General features: G+C 40.3%; 1 protein-coding gene across 19 annotated transcripts in view; it reads left to right on the forward strand.

Moving 5' to 3' along the window:
- The window catches only part of SEPTIN11 (septin 11), a 206,535-nt gene that overhangs the window by 74,825 nt on the left and 113,865 nt on the right, over positions 1-17,845 (forward strand). For 9 of the 19 annotated variants that reach the window (XR_010133396.1, XR_010133395.1, XM_063705348.1 and 6 more), the window contains 2 exons: positions 4,341-4,473; positions 6,493-6,680. Coding sequence is in view for 17 of the 19 variants with exons in the window: in XM_063705348.1 (XP_063561418.1) it covers positions 4,341-4,473; positions 6,493-6,680 (321 nt within the window). In the remaining 2 variants the exon portion in view is untranslated. Of the gene's footprint in view, positions 1-4,340; positions 4,474-6,492; positions 6,681-10,211; positions 14,333-14,789; positions 15,877-17,845 lie in introns of those variants that run through there. The other 10 variants (XM_004038867.5, XM_055384549.2, XM_019025250.4 and 7 more) reach the window with 6 other exon arrangements.

The following is a 17,845-nucleotide window of genomic DNA, read 5'->3' on the forward strand; positions in this document are numbered from 1 at the left end:
CAGAATATGTATATAACCAGACATTCATCTGCTCTTTCCCAAGCCCATCTTTATCCGCCCCCTGTGCATGCCCGGCTGCTGCCCTGAAGCCTTGAAACTCATGCTTCTACCACCCAGAGCACCCATGCTTCCCTGGACCCAGGCGTCTCCTTCCTCCAGACCCCAGCCCCTTTCTGGCTGGCATTATAGGGTAGAAGAGGAGACGTCACGTGTCTCCCATGAGCCACTCCCTGCTTCCTTTCTCCTGAGAGGCCACAGCGCTTTTCCTAACAGTACCTGCCCAAGCTGCTCCCATCTCACCTCGGAACACCACCGTCTCCTTGCTTCACCCCCGTTCAACTCACACCAAGCACTCAGTTACCACCATTTTCTCAGAGGCCAACGAGGTCCAGGCCCCAGAGACTCACTTGTTCTTAGGAGTGCCTGGGCCTCTGTACACCAGCCATGCAGTGCAGGAGATGGAGTTCTTATCTGAGCAAGGCAGCCTGGTCTCAGTCCTGGCTCTGTTACTTCTTTGTGGTGTGACCTGGTCAAATTACCTGTGTGTCCAAGTTTCCCCATCTATAAAGTGGGAGGTGATAGTAATGGCTACCTTATTGGGTTGTTGTAAGGATTAAATGAATTCACATGTGTATTGCTCCACTCCACAAAAGCTGGTGGAGATGATCATACTCTGGCCTGCCCTCCACTAGATGCTTTTAGATAAGAACAGAGAGAGAATCGTGCTGTGTGAATCACCAGAATGAAGGATGAACTGAAGTGTCTGTGTTCGTTCTCTCTTCCTTTGACTTCCACAAGCAAAACCCGCCTCTCTCAAGGGCTGTTAAGAGGAAATTACAAGATAAAATCCTCAATTTCAAATCAATCTAAAATCTTGTGAAAAAGGTACACATTTCTCACTTAGAAAAGGGTATTAATAACTGTAATTAAAAATTAAGTTTGAAGAACTAAAAGTTGCAAAAGATACCACTAAAGGGATGCGTGCAGTGGCTCACACCTGAAATCCCAGCACTCCGGGAGGCTGAGATAGGAGGATCACCTGAGCTCAGGAATTTAAGACCAGCCTGGGCAACATAGGGAGACTTCATCTCAACAAAAAATTAAAAAAAAATTAGCTGGGCATGGTGGCACATGCTTGTGTTTGGTCCCAACTACTCGAAAAGCTGAAGTGGGAAGATCGCTTGAGCCCAGGAGTTCGAGTGTATAGTGAGCTGTGATCCTGCTCCTGCACTCCAGCCTGGGTGAGACAGTAGGAGCCTGTCTCAAAAAAAAAAAAAAGATGTAAAATCACTTTGGATATCTTTACTGAATATGAGCCAGTTCCTTCTGAACTGGTCTTCAATGACTGGAAATATTAGTGAGGGCTTGTGGTATCTCTAGTGGACAACTCACCTGGCAGAGGGTCTGGGAGTCTGATTCTGTGGATGCTATGGTTCTAAGTTATTTGTAAGTAACAAATTACAGTTATCATTCCTTGGGGTAAGGTTTTATGGCTTCTGTCTTATGTTCCTGATCATTGTTTCCAATGTCAGAGTTCAAAAGCTGGCTCACATCCTAAGACACAATGATATAAGAAGTAGCATTTGTTGAGCCCATTTGCCTGCTCTGGCCCAGGGTGTCAAAACTGCTTCCAGACTCATGTCTGAAGCTAATCTTGCCAATGGCAAAGTTGCTCCTTAGGCTTTCTCTGGGACTAGGCTTTCTAATTTTGGACTGCAGGCTTCACTATAAAAAGCATTTTCCATCACGATCCAGCATACACATTTTGTGTAGTAATGCCTACTCTTAAACTTTTTAACATACTGGTTAAGACCCACAATTGAGTTGTGATTCATAGTTTCATAAGATGGCTTGTGGTTGGGACTGGATAAGGCAGAGTCATTTAGTGAGTTCTCAGCATTTAGGGTAGCATTACCCACAGCACATTCTATCAGTGAACTGCCTAAATTTTCCATGATCAGACAAATTTGGAGGATTCTAAGACAATCAAGTTGAACAGATTCTTTTACTGAAGGGCTGCTCAGAGCATTTAAGACAAGCAGTAGTTAGCAAACTAGTTAAATCACATGGGAAGCATTTAAAACTAGCAAACTAGTTGCATCAAATGACCTGGGAAGCATTTAAAACTAGACCATTTTGCCTTACCAGACATCCTGAATCAGCCTCTCCAGGACTGAACTTCGGACTCTGTATTTAGGGAAGTGTATGCAACAAAATGTGCCTAGTGCCCCTGCTGTGTGGCCAAGGTTGAGATCCACCATGCACTGTGAATCTGCTAAAAGGATAGCAGGGGCACCATTCTCCCTTCCGTCTTTTAACGTTGGAGCCCCTCTTTTGGAGATCCTTTCTTGAAATTGGTGGTCTCTGGAATACACTTTGGGTGGTGTTTCTATCAAAGTTTCCATTGTTTGTTAGAAAGAAGAGGGAGATATATTCATTATTCTAAAATCAACAAAAACTGAGTTTTCTGTAAAATTTCATAAGAGGGACGAGTCATCCTCTACCTTTGGCAATTCTGACCTAAATAATAGTGATCAAGAGTTTATTATAAGCTAATATGCAAAATTTCATGAATTATTTTATAGTTCTGAGTACACTTCTCTATATCTCCATTGCTATAGATCTTAAACTTGAAGTCCAACTATTGCTATTAATATTAGCCAACACTAACATTGGCCAAGCATGTTTTTATCTTGTAAGATAATGTGAAAGCGAAATGTACCTCTGGAAACTCAAAACACTTGATTGTTCATAAACAGGTACTATTGATAGTGGCAAGGGCAAGAGAACTTACTTTTAATAAACTAATAACCGTGTTAATTATTGAAGTATAAACCAGCCTAATTAATATGTTTTCTTTTTTTGAGACGGAGTCTTGCTCTGTTGCCCAGGCTGGAGTGCAATGGCATGGTCTCAGCTCACTGCAACCTCCAATTCCTGGGTTCAAGTGACCCTCCTGCCCCAGCCTCCCAAGTAGCTGGGATTACAGGTGCTCATCACCACATCCAGCTAATTTTTGTATTTTTAGTAGAGATGGAGTTTCACCATATTGGCCAGGCTGGTCTCGAACTCTTGACCTCAGGTGATCCTCCTGCCTCGGCCTCCCAAAGTGCTGGGATTACAGGTGTGAACCACCATGCTTGGCCTAATACATTTTCTAATACTAAACTAGTTGTGTGGTTCATTATAGATGTGTGTATCTACATGCACGTATGCTCCTATCACCTGAATTTCCTTTTTCTTCGTGTAAATGGACAGATGTAAATGATATGTGGTGGTCTGCATGGTGCCAGGGATCATGCAGAGTGGCTATCCAGTTTGTAGTCTACACTTTGGATGAATTTGGTCCACGGGAAAGGCAGATATACTGCAGATGGTTAATATACAACAATTGTTGTAGGGAAACTATAAGACAAAGAGAGAAATAGCACTTTATAAAATATCAGCAAATGTTTCTGTGTGTATGTGGGGGTTGCAGTGGGGGTGTATTTTCTTAAGCTGTGTTACCAAAGTGATTTCTCTGTAAATATATTTGTTTTGACTTAGAGATAAAGCTGAGTTGTAGCATTCAATGTAGAATATTGGGCTCTAACTTCCGAGACAGTCAGGAGGAGGATAGAATTGGAAATAAAAATTAAACTTCTCCCTGCTCTATTTACAACTGGTAATATAACTTGAAAAGTAGCAATTTTCTACAGTACCTTTAAAGGTAATGTTGTCTCTTTAGTTTACTTGCTGGGTCTATTTTCCACATTGGGGGCTGGAGGGAGATGAGAGGGGAGGGTACCATTTACTGGGCACTGACTATATGTTCGATGTTTTATTCCCTTCCCCTCATTTCATTCTCAGGGTCATATCCCTAGAAGGTAAGTGTCACTGTATCCACGTCTTAGACCTTGGAGGCTGAGGGAGGCTGTGCTTTTCTAAGAACAGCCGGTTACTTAATACGGCCCAAATTCAAATCTGGATCTGTGGGACTCCAGTGCCTCTTCATTTCTCCCCCTATAGCAGGCCTTCTCCATCTTCTCAAATTCTATACCACCTCCACCTCCTCAGCCCAGGTTTTCCTTGTATGAATATATGTAAGATAAAACTTGGCTAGTCAGAGACACACCTTTAGTGCTGTGTCGTGCTTACTGACTGATTTCTAGTTCTTGATGCACTTGTCTTTCCAACCACAACATAACTAAAAGCAAAACAGTGTCATTCTACTTATGCTTTGATCTGGCAAGCAGCAGCTTTATCTATGTTTTGAAAGTAGATAGGTAGAAATTATGTGAACTGAAATTTCTTAGTATACAATTTCATGATGCTGTCCTTCGTTTGTGGATTTTCAATAGTCTTCAGGAGACATATGAAGCAAAAAGGAATGAATTCCTGGGAGAACTGCAGAAGAAAGAAGAAGAAATGAGACAAATGTTTGTTATGAGAGTGAAGGAGAAAGAAGCTGAACTTAAGGAGGCAGAGAAAGAGGTAAGCCATCTGTCCTGCTTCAAGGGAAAGATTTGTAAGAGAGAGATTTTCTAAATACATCACACTTTAGAGGACTTCATGATGGTCCAAGTACTTTCTACATGCATTTTGTCACGAGTGACCTGCCAACCTGGCCAGGAAAATGGGTCAGATATTCTCATCCCTGTCTTACAGATGATAAACAGGTTATAAAAGTTAAAACTATTTTTGCAGTCACATACCTAGTTAGCAGCAAAACCGAGACTACAACTAGATCTTAGGTCTCCAGATCTGATCACATGGCCCGTGTAGCTCTGTGTTTCTTCAATTTACAAGTCTTAAAACATGAGATTTGGGATTCTGCGACTATTATTATCATCTTAGTCTATCAGCCAACTCAGCTAGACTTTGGCAGTGTCTGGGGGACAACGATCTGACACAAAGCCAGCACTCCACATCTGCGCCCGTGCTTCTGCCCTCACGGGGCTCGCACTCCCTGCTTCAGCCTTACCTTAGTCCCCTCCCCTGGCCAGATTAACTGCTTCCTAGAAGTTAACATAGATTTATACTATAACATTCATCCCATTGTATTTGAGTGTGTGTGTGTGTGTATGTGCGCTTGTGTGCATAATGTCTATTTCTGCTGGTCAATAATGAGTATCTGAAGTGTTTGACCAATGTCTCTATATGTTTCTAAGTGAAATCATTTAAATAAATTTCCTCATTTTCTTGTTTTAATTTATTTTGTCTAAAAACTACTGAAATTTAGAGGCTATTTAAATAGCTAAGCACTCAAGATGGTTTTGCTGCAGAGAAAGTTGAGCCTTATTTGCTGTTGGCTTCAAGAACCAAGGGGATGCTGGGTAAAATATCTAAGTGTCTAGAATTCCTTCCTTTCCTTTTCTTTTTCATTTTCTTTCTTCTTCCTTTGCTTTTCTTCTTCCCCTTCCTTCCCTCAAGGGCCAGAAATTTCCCCAACACATTATTTAAGTAGCTAATACATAATGCATATATATATATATATACACACACACACACATATATATACACACACACATATACACACATATACATACACATATATATGTGTATATATATACAAACACATACATATATGTAGTCATTGTATATATTTCTAAGTAAATGTTTTTTATACATTTCGAAAAAGGACCAGAGGTAAAGAACCACTTTTACCACTAGGGTGAGTTTTTTGTTGGGATCATAATTATTTTTGGCCAGGTGCAGTGGTTCACGCCTGTAATCCCAGCACCTTGGGATGCCAAGGTGGGAGGATCACGAGGTCAGGAGTTCGAGACCAGCCTGGGCAATATGGTGAAACCCCGTCTCTACTAAAGATACAAAAATTAGCTGGGTGAGGTGGCGCATGCCCATAATCCCAGCTACTCGAGAGGCTGAAGCAGGAGAATTGCTTGAACCCAGGAGACAGAGGTTGCAGTGAGCTGAGATTGTGTCACTGCTCTCCAGCCTGGGCAACAGAGCGAAGGAATTTTTAGTCCCAAGGAGTTCTAGTGTCACAGGAGTCTGGGACTCTGAGGGATGCTCTTCAGAATCCCAGCTCAGCTTCTCCAGGAAGTCAGCAAAATGGTACTTTACACCTGTATTAAAGCCAGTGCAGCCACATGACACATGTTTGTTTGTTTTCTTTTCTTTTCTTTTGAGACGGAGTCTCTGTCACCCAGGCTGGAGTGCAGTGGTACGATCTCAGCTCACTGCAACCTCCGCCTCCCAGGTTCAAGCAATTCTCTGCCTCAGCCTCCTGAGTAGTAGGGATTACAGGCACCCGCCACCACGCCTGGCTAATTTTTGTATTTTTAGTAGAGACGGGGTTTCACCATCTTGGCCAGGCTGGTCTTGAACTCCTGACCTCGTGATCCACCCGCCTCGGCCTCCCAAAGTGCTGAAATTACAGGCGTGAGCCACCGCGCCTGGCCATGTTTTGTTTTTTGAACAGATCCAAAGAACTTTACATCAAAAGGATTTTCATTCTGTTCACCAAGCCTGTTTTCTTTTTCTCTCCAGCTTCACGAGAAGTTTGACCTTCTAAAGCGGACACACCAAGAAGAAAAGAAGAAAGTGGAAGACAAGAAGAAGGAGCTTGAGGAGGAGGTGAACAACTTCCAGAAGAAGAAAGCAGCGGCTCAGTTACTACAGTCCCAGGCCCAGCAATCTGGGGCCCAGCAAACCAAGAAAGACAAGGATAAGAAAAAGTAAGCAGGTGTCACCCCCCTGTATCGGGGACCTCTAACAATTTATTCCTCTTGCATGTCTCTACTTTTCCCATTTACAGACTGGAAACTGGTCCTTTACCAGAAAGATAAAAGCAAGTATTTTCTCTACAGTGCAGGGAAGATGATGAAGGTTTTTAAAATTTTTTAAAAGGTACACAAAGATTAATTTATAAAACTTTACCACATTGACCAAGCAATCAGGCCTGGAGGAACCTGTTGTCTCCAGTAGCATCTTCCACACCAACACTAGGAGTCTCAAAGAAGACAGGTTGATGTCTCTTCAGCACCCTTTGAAGACAATTCTCATGACTCTTGATAGAGAGCATCCTAAAATCACAATTGTTAAAATTATTTTCCTATTCTGTGTTGTAAGACTTCGTAAGCCAGTCACTGAAAGTCTCGTTCCCAAAATGAAACATTTGGAAGAGCTGCTAGTGGCCACTAGTTTCCTCTAAATTCAATATGATGAATTGTTTTATTGTGAAATGGGATCCAAATGCCTATCCAGTTGACACCTCTGCCAACCTCAAGCCAAACCTAAACCCACTCATAAAAGGTTTTTTTAAATAGGGTCTTAATGTCATGTGCCAAAGGGTCAGATTCTGCTCTTGAGTTGGTCACTTCCTATGATACTCCAGTAGCAGCTGCCTGAAACCAGTGGGAGATTTAGGCCTCCCTTGACATTCTCCTGTGATTTGAAGCTCTCCTTTGAATCATCATAAAGCCTAGTTTTATGTCAATAGCTATCGGTTTTGACAGGAAGCACGATGGTAAGAATACCACTAACGAAAACCTTTGTGGTGTCTCAATGACAAATATGCAGATGCCACCCTCCTTTGTCTAATGTACGGTGCTTTAGGGCAGCTATTTAATATAAAGCAACTCAGAACTTGTTTCAGGAAGTCTTGCTCTTTCGCCTTACATGCCAAGGTTCTAGGGAAAAAGCTGACCATAAGTAAAAACATTGATGCTCAAGCACATAAAGAATTACATTCTTTAAACATAGAGTACATAGGATCAAGTCTCTGCACAATAATTGAGATGTGTTATAGGGAAAAGTGAGCACAGTGCTATTGTCCACTTAGTCTTGGTGAATGTGCAGTAGGCTCACCCCTAAGGAATCTCATGTTGCCTGCAGTAAAAATAAAAATGGACTGCTACAATGACATACTGAGAGAGTTTTAAATCATGCTTTACAAACTTTGACATTCTGAGCTCTGAGACAGCAGAAAATGTATCACCAGAGCAAGGGAGGAGGCAAATGTTCTGAACAATAATTGAAGTGGTTGTGATTTTATTTGGAGTTGGCACAGATCCAAGTGACCAAAGGAGTTCAAGGCCCAAAATTTAGTTATGCTGGATTAATTCTGAGAGTAACAACCACATGGATTATAGTCTAAGAAAACCCTTTGTAGCTATGCGTGTCGGGAGAGCATCTAACACTAATGGTGATGTTTCCCATGCAGAGACTCAGAGATTACAGTGACTCTTCCAGTGAAGACAGATGAAAGCCATTTGGCATTGTACCTTTGTTAATCCAAACTAAACTAACCAAGGATATAGGGGTGTGTATGTGTCTGTGTGTGTGTGTTTGTGTGTGTGTGTACACATACATCTATAGGTATGAATGAGACAAAAAGCTGCTGACTTACAGCTTAGGAAATGCAAAGTCAAGTTTTTCTTTTCACCCTGAGGCACTCAGTGCATAAAGATTCAAGTTTTAAAACTAAGAATGTTTCTAAAAGACCAGCAATGTTAAAAGAGTATTTCGTGTATACTAGACGTGCCTTTAAGCAATAAAAATTCCAAGAGCTGATCATTATTGTGCCTCCATTTTAGAAAAGTTTATTTAGTAACAAACTTCCCAGTGTAGGGAGGTTTTTCCGTGCCCTTTTGAACATGTTAGGTTATTTTCTTCCTATCCTGGGGCCTTACCAATGTGTAATGCTTTCAAAGTTTCTATGAAGCCTGTGTGGATTCTATGTTAGCTTATTTATATATTCTCATTTATTTTGAAGGATATTATACTTAATTTGGTTCAGAGTAGTCGCCAGGTTTTGCACCTGACAATGGCACATATTTTTTGTATAACTTTTTCTAGGTCCTTACCCTTTTCCACACTTTACATTTGTACAGTGAAAGCAACTGCCAGTGGAGGCCTGAAATGTCCAAGAAAAAAAAAATCACACCTCTTACTGCCCGTGGTAGTGGAGTGTTTTGGTTAGAGGGACCGCAGAAAGACAGTGGCCAGGCTAGACAGAGCAGCACTTTGAAAAGAGCTGGGAAGATGCCTCCTAGCATAGCTGGAGCAGATGTGGGAGTTGCCATTCAGGAACTGACTTTGTTATAGGTAGAAAATGAAAAGGCAGATGCTTACTTATTTACCTGCTGTGCTTCCACCTCCAAGCCTAACTTAGTTTTTCTAATAGTTTTAAATTCTCTTTTTTCTATTCTAATGACACGCTCCTTTTTTAATGTAGGTAAGGCTTTATACTTCTCCTTGACCTGTAGTGGCATGAGAGTGTATAACATTTCCTAAGATGACAGGCAAAGTAGAACTAACCCTGGCACTGCCATTAGCTGGACCCCACCTTCTGCCATCTCTGGCCACCAAGTCACTTTCCTTGTTTGCGGCTATACCACAGTGGTGGGACTGCCCAGGGGCAAGTTGGTCAGTGGACAGTGTTCCTCTTTTCTGAAAACTGTCTGCACAATTGCCAGCAGGCATTTGCTGGTTAAGATGCAAACAGTTTTAAAATTCATCATTTTAAAACCATACTTGGCATCTAATAACTACAGTTTACCCAACCATCCACTCATCTTTTAAAAAAAATTGTTTTGATTCTTGCTAAGGAATAAGGTTGCATGTTTTGCAGTTGCCTAAAATTAGACACGTGGACCATGGGTTTGGCATTGCTTTGTACCTAAAAGAGGGGGAAGGCTCCTGGCATTGCTGTAGCTGTAACCATTACAGTGATTGTCCTTTTTCTCCCCTACCCAACTAGATTAATAATAGCATGCCCTCCATTCACTATGTAATTTCAATCCCTAAACTGCTTTAGACCTTTTCTTCAAGTCAATTGTACAAAGGCATTTATTGTATATTTATTCTCTGACTCCTTCAGCAGCTCAGAAGTGGAAAATGAAGCTCCTATTCAGTACTAATGGGACACCCAAACCTAATAGATAATGGTTTTGTGTTATTTGAGAAAACAAAAGCCAAACAGTAAATCCTCCCACTAGACATGCAGTGGTTTCAAGAAGTCACTTGTGAATTCTAAATTACATACAAATGGAAACTAACCGTATGTCTTTAATTCAGTATTAAATTTTGCTTTTGCTTGTCATGTAGAGTAGCCTTCTCAAATTTTTGGTTTTAATTTCTGTCAATTCCATAATCATTGCATGAGCATTCACCATCACTGAATGCTGGTGCTGTCGCTCCTAATTTTCCTTTCTTTTTAATTTATTATTATTTCTAACTTTTTTGTTTTGTTTTTTAACTTGCAGTGCAAGCTTCACATAAAGCCTGGCAAGCCAAGGATGTTCCCGCATTCACCTGCTTTTGCAGTAATATCGTATCTCTGCCATCTGTGTTCTTTAGTTTTATTTTATTTTATTTTTTTACCCTTCCTCAAACACCAGTAACTATTATTAACTCGTTTTGCTGAATGTTGTTGGGTGGTAGAAAATGATAGAACAAGGGAATAACCGCAAATGCTCTGTGCAGCTGGACTCTGTTTCCGGAAAGTAAATGATTTGCTTTTTATGCCTGTTCTGAATGGCAGCACGAAGCAGGCCTGTTACTTGTATGTCGCTTTGGACAGAGGAAAGTGGGGTAAAATGCTACCTGTACGTCTGACATGAAAACTTCTCACGGCCTCAGCAGCTGAACTAAAAACCTGAATAGCCATGACAAGAGTTTGCATTTTCTTGATGATTCATCTCCATGAGTGCACAATCCCTGAACTCACTGTCTTTTCTCCACACTTGTCCTAAGCCAAGGTAGATTTGTATGTAGACAGACTGGTGAGCAAGCATTATATTTTATTTTTACCCTTGCATGACATTTTCATTTTAATCAATAACATTATTTGGCCTGAGCTTGTGGGTCTGTTCAGACTGTCTCCTCTCATGGTTTGAAACTGCATCTGAATGCGTGCCTTCAATCCTGGCCAAGTTGGAGTAGACTGGTATGAGAAAACTATGATTAGTTCACATTTACTGGTGCATCCTTGATCCTCTCACAGATAGAGGTCTTAAAGGTTGGATCGTATAACATTGCTTAGTAGAAGAATCTTCTACTAAGGATGATGGGCTTTCTACAGCCTGCTTACCACTAACAGTAAGGAATCTTTCATAAACACACCTCAGTTTGTTCCCAGTGGGCTTAGAGGGAGGACCTGATGACTGATTCCAGGATACTTGTACTTCTAATAACATTTTTCATGAATCATGAGAAAATTTCCACAGATACTTCCCTTAGAAAATTTGCTATAAACTCTGTATCATTGGTAGCACAAATTTGAGCGAGGCCTTGTCAATTTTAAGGTGGAAATAGGAAGGACCACAACATGACCCGTTAAGTCAAGAAGGTAGACATTTCATATCCAGCTTCCTTGCTTAGTATCCTTTCAGTATTTGGCAATAAAAGAAAGAAGAAATAGAACAGCTGAAGTCTCAAATCATTGTCTGGAATTTTCCTCACCTTGGCTAGCTCCACCTGCTCTTTGTCTAAGGCCCTTGCCTCATCAGGGATTAGAACTGGCCCATATGCCAGAACCTGTACTAAATGCCTAATTTGTATGGAAGAGTGCATATTTAATCTCTTTTCTATACTGCTCCTTTCTGATGCTTATCCTTTCATCTGTGTGATTGTTTTTTCCCCTCTACTAACAAGATCCTCCCAGCTTTCTCTCTACATGTAGAAAGGATAACATTTCTCATGAACCCACTGCCCCTCTGCATTTTCCTCACTGGTTAGAGATTAAGTAAATAGGATAGAATATGCTGTATCTCCCCTAACACACACTTTCTTTTTTGAATGAACAAGTCTCCATTTTGATTTCAGCAAAGATTTTTTCCCGTTTTCTTTGTCCTCAACCATACTTAGAGGAAAGAAGGAATGGTCTTCCATGAACTGATTATGCTTAATTAAGCAAAGTAAGGAAATTAGTTTCGTGGAAGCCTAAACAAAGCTGGAATAGAAACTACACACTAGACACAGCAGTAGTCATAGTCTTCACAGGTTTAGGAGCTACTGGACCAACATTCTTGTTTTTGCTTTTGTTTTTTTAAATAATTCTAGTCTGGAGCTAACTGTGGAGCAGCCAAATAGTAGCTGGCATGTTGATTCAAACCATGGGCTGAATTTGCTCATAGGCTGTGCATCAGACAAAAGCTTGAATATTTGTGTTGTATGCTTGTTCCAACCACTGCTTGTGTGAGCATTTTTGTGGCTTGTACAGAAAGTACACTTTTAAATTGTCTCTTGCATCACTAAAATTTTTTTAAAATGAGCATAACAATGAAAGGCATCCAGCTGACTTTTTGATTCCAAGATTATTGATTGGATTGACTTTTTTGCATTAAATTTTTCCCAGCAAAATAAATCATATGGCGAGTCAGGGAATAAAAAAGTCAAAAGAAACAAATAGAAGCTTTTTTTTTTTTTAATGTATTGCTTCTGAACTTTTTTCTGCCACTGCTCCCTAGCCCTGTTTAGTTTGTTATTGCTGCTTTTCCTTTTTCTTTCTGTATCTATGCCTTTTTTCACAGTAGTCCTTGGCTCTGCACGGAATAAATGATACCCTCAAATCTAATTGGATGTGCTTTCGCCTTTGCATGTAAGTACGGTAGTAAGAAACCTTTGAGATCTTTCTGACTTTTCAAAATTAGAGAAAGCAAATGGGATGGATAGATTTTTTTTTTTCTTTTCAAGGGGGGCAGGAAGGTAATGGTTTGAGTAGCCTTTGTTTAAAAAAAAAAACTAAATATATTTAAAAGGCCACATTTATATTTTTTTCACAAGAACCACATAATAAATTCCACTTCTTGACCTGAATTTGGAAATCCGAAATTACTAATCCAGGCCAGGTGTGGTGGCTCATACCTGTAATCCCAGCACTTTGAGAGGCCAAGGTGGGCAGATCACTTGAGGCCTGGAGTTCAAGACCACCTTGGCGAACACGGTGAAACCCCGTCTCTACAAAAAATACAAAAATTAGCCAGGCGTGGTGGTGCGTGCCTGTAGTCCCAGCTACTTGGGAGGCTAAGTCAGGAGAATTGCTTGAACTTGGGAGATGGAGGTTGCAGTGAGCCAAGATTGCACCACTGCATTCCAACCTGGGTGATGAAGTGAGACTCTCCAAAAAAAAAAAAAAAAGAAATTATTAATCCCTGCCTGTGCTCTACATAGCCTCATGGGCATCATTGGATAGCTCAGAGGGCCCTTGATTCTGGCAAGGCAAATAAAGCCAGAATGAGAAATTACCATCTCCTACTAGAGAAAACCAAGAGAAAAATTTTTATGCTAGGATGCCTTTATGACCACTTAATTTTTTAATCTTAGTTTAATGGTCTCTCCCTGGTGCTAACTGCTGACAGTGGCCACCTCTTTTTTGGGGGTTGAGGGGCCTACATAACTAGCTGGCCTTACCCCATATCTTTTGTTCAAACATAATGACCATCTTTTTGCTTCTTCTGAACTTTAGATCTCCATAACACATGTACTGTAGAATGTGATGGAAAAGCATTGATGAGAATTTATTGGCAGTTCAGACTGTGTTTTCCCAACTTAGGCTCTTTATTAATTGGTTAAGGTTTTCTCCAAAAAGGGCATTTCAACAATGGGAATTATTTAATGTAACAGTGGGCACAGATTACTTATCTTCATTCTCTGCTTTGTGACTCACCAGCAGTAACACACACAATCCACATCTTGTGCACCTCAAATGAACAGACTTGGTTTCCTTGCTTTCTTGACATTTCCATGACTGTTTCACATACAAACTGTTGGGTGAGGTTTTTCAGCTGTTACCGACCCACGTCCTGCTGTCTCTGTGTGGTCCTACAAAAACTGTCCATTCCCACCCCTTTGCTTTGCCATTTGCAAGAGTCTGGAATTGTCAGGTCTCAGCTTCGAAAAGTCCTGGTTCCACTGACAGGACACATTCTTTAGTGGGAATTAAGACCTACAAAGTCTAGTTTGTATGTAGGTATGAAGGGAATTTTTTAAATAAATTGAAAAGCTGTGAACAGCATTAGAACTTTGTCTATTTCTTAATTTTAAAATATGCTGATATGCCTTAAATTGTAGTTGTAGATCCTTGTCATTTTGCTGTTTGAAAATAACCAATGTGTTTTCTAAAGCTGTCATGTAATCTACTTTCATTGTTAATGCAGAATTGTCATATATGTAAGCTGCATGTTAGACATTTGTCTTTTTTAAACTAAAGTAATTGTATTGATGTGAAGCATATCATTTTTTCAAATATGAAAGTGATCACTTAGCAACATGTTTGGTAATTTGGCATCTGTTAAGGTAGGAGAGTGGTGAACAGGTAATCTATGCATATATCACTAGTGCCAAGACATAAAGCGGGGGAAAATATATTTTTACCCAAACATTATTTGTGTGCCCTTTTTTGTGAGTTCTTTTTAGTCACTGCTTGGTTTGCATATGTACACGTGCTTACTGGATAAAAGAAATAGGGATAAGAGTCTCATGCTTTCCTGCCTCGTGTGGTAGACTTCAAATGGCTGCCGTCTGGGTTACACCAGTTTCTCAAAGATACGTGCCATGTGGTGTCCTGTACTTCACATATCATGTTATCACCCTTTTTCCCCCATGCCTGTCCCTGTCCACCCTGCCAATTCATGTGCCTTGGTGCCCAGCTGAGGCATCGTCTTCTCCACTGGCCTCCTCTTCCCTGCTGCTGCTCACCCTCCCGTCGAGCTCGAGGAAGTCACCCCATTAACTGACACACTGCTGTTCTTTCACAGCTTGTTGTAGAGAAGCTCCTTTTTTTTTCTTAAGCCATTAAGAATCAAATTTGAATCTGAACCTTTCTTTTTTCTCTTCTGTAGCTTCTTCTTTATGTAACCATCCTGTTGACAAGCCCTACTCTCTCCTAATGGACATAGAGCATTAGAAGAGCAGGAGTTGTCTGTTCACACGTGTTGGGGAAGAGTTACCTCATTTCCACCATCGCCTCCTGTTCTTTTAAAGTCTGGGTCAAATATTGCACTGCTGTTTGTATTTGTCAATGTCTGCCCATAGTGGATACTGAAGTGACTTACCACTACCAAAAATAGTCATATTCAATAATATTAATTAAAAAGGAAAAAGGAAATTGAGTGAAACAGAAAACGTGGGCCAAGACCCAAGGTCTTGTGCTGGGATCCCCTTGCTTAGAACTATCATGTTCTTGAAGCTGCTGATCCAAGAACTGATGGACTGAAGACAGTGTGTACCCTAACCTGAGGGGGCCACCACGCCCAGGGCCCACAAACTTGATCTCATGGTAATTCCTGTCCTTTCTGTCCCATGAGCCACATTCTGAACAGCCTGATCAGGATCCTCAACCGTCAGGTCATAAGATCCGAGCAACATTTTCCTTCCTTTTGTTAGTTTTATGGGTTGTTTTGGTGTTTGGGGTTTTTAAAAAAAAAAAAAAAAAACATTTGATATTGCATGAACAGAGATGGCTGCAATTTTTTTTCTTTGGAGTGTTCTATTGATACAATGTTTTTATTTTTCAGCTGACCATCTGCCTCTTGAGAGAGAGAGAAGTGGGCATCCTTCCTTTAAATTCAGGAACCACTGTTGTTTTATTTGACTTTTTCTGTTACTTGCATCCCTTATATAAGTTGTTTTGGATTTGGGACTATGTTTTGGGGGAGAAAAACTCCAGTTAGTTCTGTTTTTTGTATTGGTTATTCAGCTTACTTTTGGTATCAAAATTATGCCAGTTTTAAGCTCACTTGAGTGAAGTTTAAGTCACAAGATTCTGTTTAACATGCTTTCCTCGTTTTGGAAACAACCAAAAACTTCCCTTTTTTGTTACGGGATTTTGACCTACAAATCCTAATCATGTTTAAAATGTGCCGGTGTTGGGTAGATGACTTTTCTGCCTCTGGGGTTCAATTTATATTTAAAGATACCTTAAAATAACTTACTTGCCCATCCCTGCCTTTTTATTTGTTGTGAAGCTCTGTACCTTGTGTCCACAGCTTTTTACCAGGACCCATATGTCTTGGACCATGGGAAATGAACCCCAAACAAGTACATGTCTCTTCTCCCAGATAACAGCATCATTAACAATGGTTCTGATTCACATTGTCTTCTCAGAGTTACCTAGGTGGATTTCTCTACAATATCTGCAAAAAAACCTGCTGAGAATCAAAGCATTCAGACTTGATCACTTAAAATAACATCCATATCCAAACACATACTTCTGCCAGTTGAGTGAGCCTCTGATTTCTAATGCTGACCTGTTTGTGATGAGTCAGATTCAGGGCTAGATTACTTTAGTTAGCAGTCACTTCTTGGGGGCAGTTTTCATAGTGAAGGGACAATTTTCAAATCATATGTATTATAAAGCATGGACATATATTTTGTTATCTTTCAATTTCATTACCTGTTTGTAGATAGGCTTATTTCCATCTTTACTTTTCAGCTCCATAGTAGGTAGATCATAAAAATACCGTTGGTGGCATGAGTTGCCTTTAATCAAGATCCTCAGGAGTGTTCCCCTCTGAATAAGAATGGTAACATATGGTTCCTTTAGACAGTGAAATGAAGAAGCAACAGTCCCTGCCTCTTGAATCACTTCATTCCTGGAAAGAGATTATTTAGAGCAATTGGATGAACAAGTTGGCAAGCTGCTTTCTTTACTTAGAAAGTAAGTAAATGTAAGTAAAGTCAGATACATGTGAGCCATTAAATGATCAAAATGTCAGCATCAAAAGCCATCCCCTTCATTCTACACTATAATCTGTAAGGACAGAAATCTGCTAGTAATGTGACCAGTGGAGTAGGAAAGGAATAGCAGCTCCTTACCAGCTGATGCCAGAGCATGACATCAGTTTTGCAAGTTAAACATGTAGTTCCTGTTGTGTGATACTGTCATCACTACATATAAGTGACTTTATTCTTAAACTCCCTATTTTGATATTTTAACTTTATTCTATCATTTTAAAAACAAATTCTGCATCAGATTGTAAATATTTTTTGAGCAGTATTTAAAAATCAAATTAGGCAGTATTTAAGTAAGAAATGTATGTCTGTTGTTGCTATTTCCTTTTTTGTTTTTCTGTTTTAGCTCCCAGAGTAGAGGAAGTTAATATGAACCATCTTAATGGGAGGACTTGGGGAACTGAGAGTATTATCAGTAGGTTAGCCTCAGTCCAGTTACCTAGGGGAACCTGATCATGTACACCTCTGGCCAACTGAGTGCCTTGCCATCTCAATTCCCCTAAGATAGATTGCCATTCATTTGGCATTTTACAATAGGCAGTTCTTTTTCTCTAGTGTTGATAAAACTGGTAGATTTTCTCCTGGCTGGCCAAGTAAGGGATGTGAAACCATCTTGGGTATAATTACTAGCAATAAAAATTATTGGCTTATCTCAAACAAGATTGTGGAAAAGCAAAGCAGGGAGAAGTGAGCCATCTAAACCTATTTCCATTGGTAATAGGCTTTTTGTTCTTCATCAATCTTAAACAAATATTAGTTCTTTTCAGATACAGACTCTGCCTTAATACAAGCATAGTCTAGATGGTCTCCTTGAGATTAGCCCAGCACACGTATAAAGGAGAGGTCCAACTTTCTCAATTGTTATGCACTGAGCTGGACAGATAGAAACAGGTCCTCACCCCCAATAATTGACCGAACTTCTTTTCCCGTCAACGGTGCTTATCAAGTTCCTTCTTATTTGGTTATCTATTTATTTATTTATGCATTTATGTATTTATTTATTTTTGGGCTGCTATTGGCCCAGATTATGGGTAAACAGGTCTGGTATCAAACAAATACATGGCTGAGTGCGATGGCTCACACCTGCAATCCCAGCATTTGGGAGGCTGAGGCCGGTGGATTGTTTGATGTCAGGAGTTTGAAAACAGCCTGACCAACATGGTAA

The sequence above is a fragment of the Gorilla gorilla genome, chromosome 3 (assembly GCF_029281585.2).
Source record: "Gorilla gorilla gorilla isolate KB3781 chromosome 3, NHGRI_mGorGor1-v2.1_pri, whole genome shotgun sequence".
Taxonomy (NCBI): domain Eukaryota; kingdom Metazoa; phylum Chordata; class Mammalia; order Primates; family Hominidae; genus Gorilla; species Gorilla gorilla.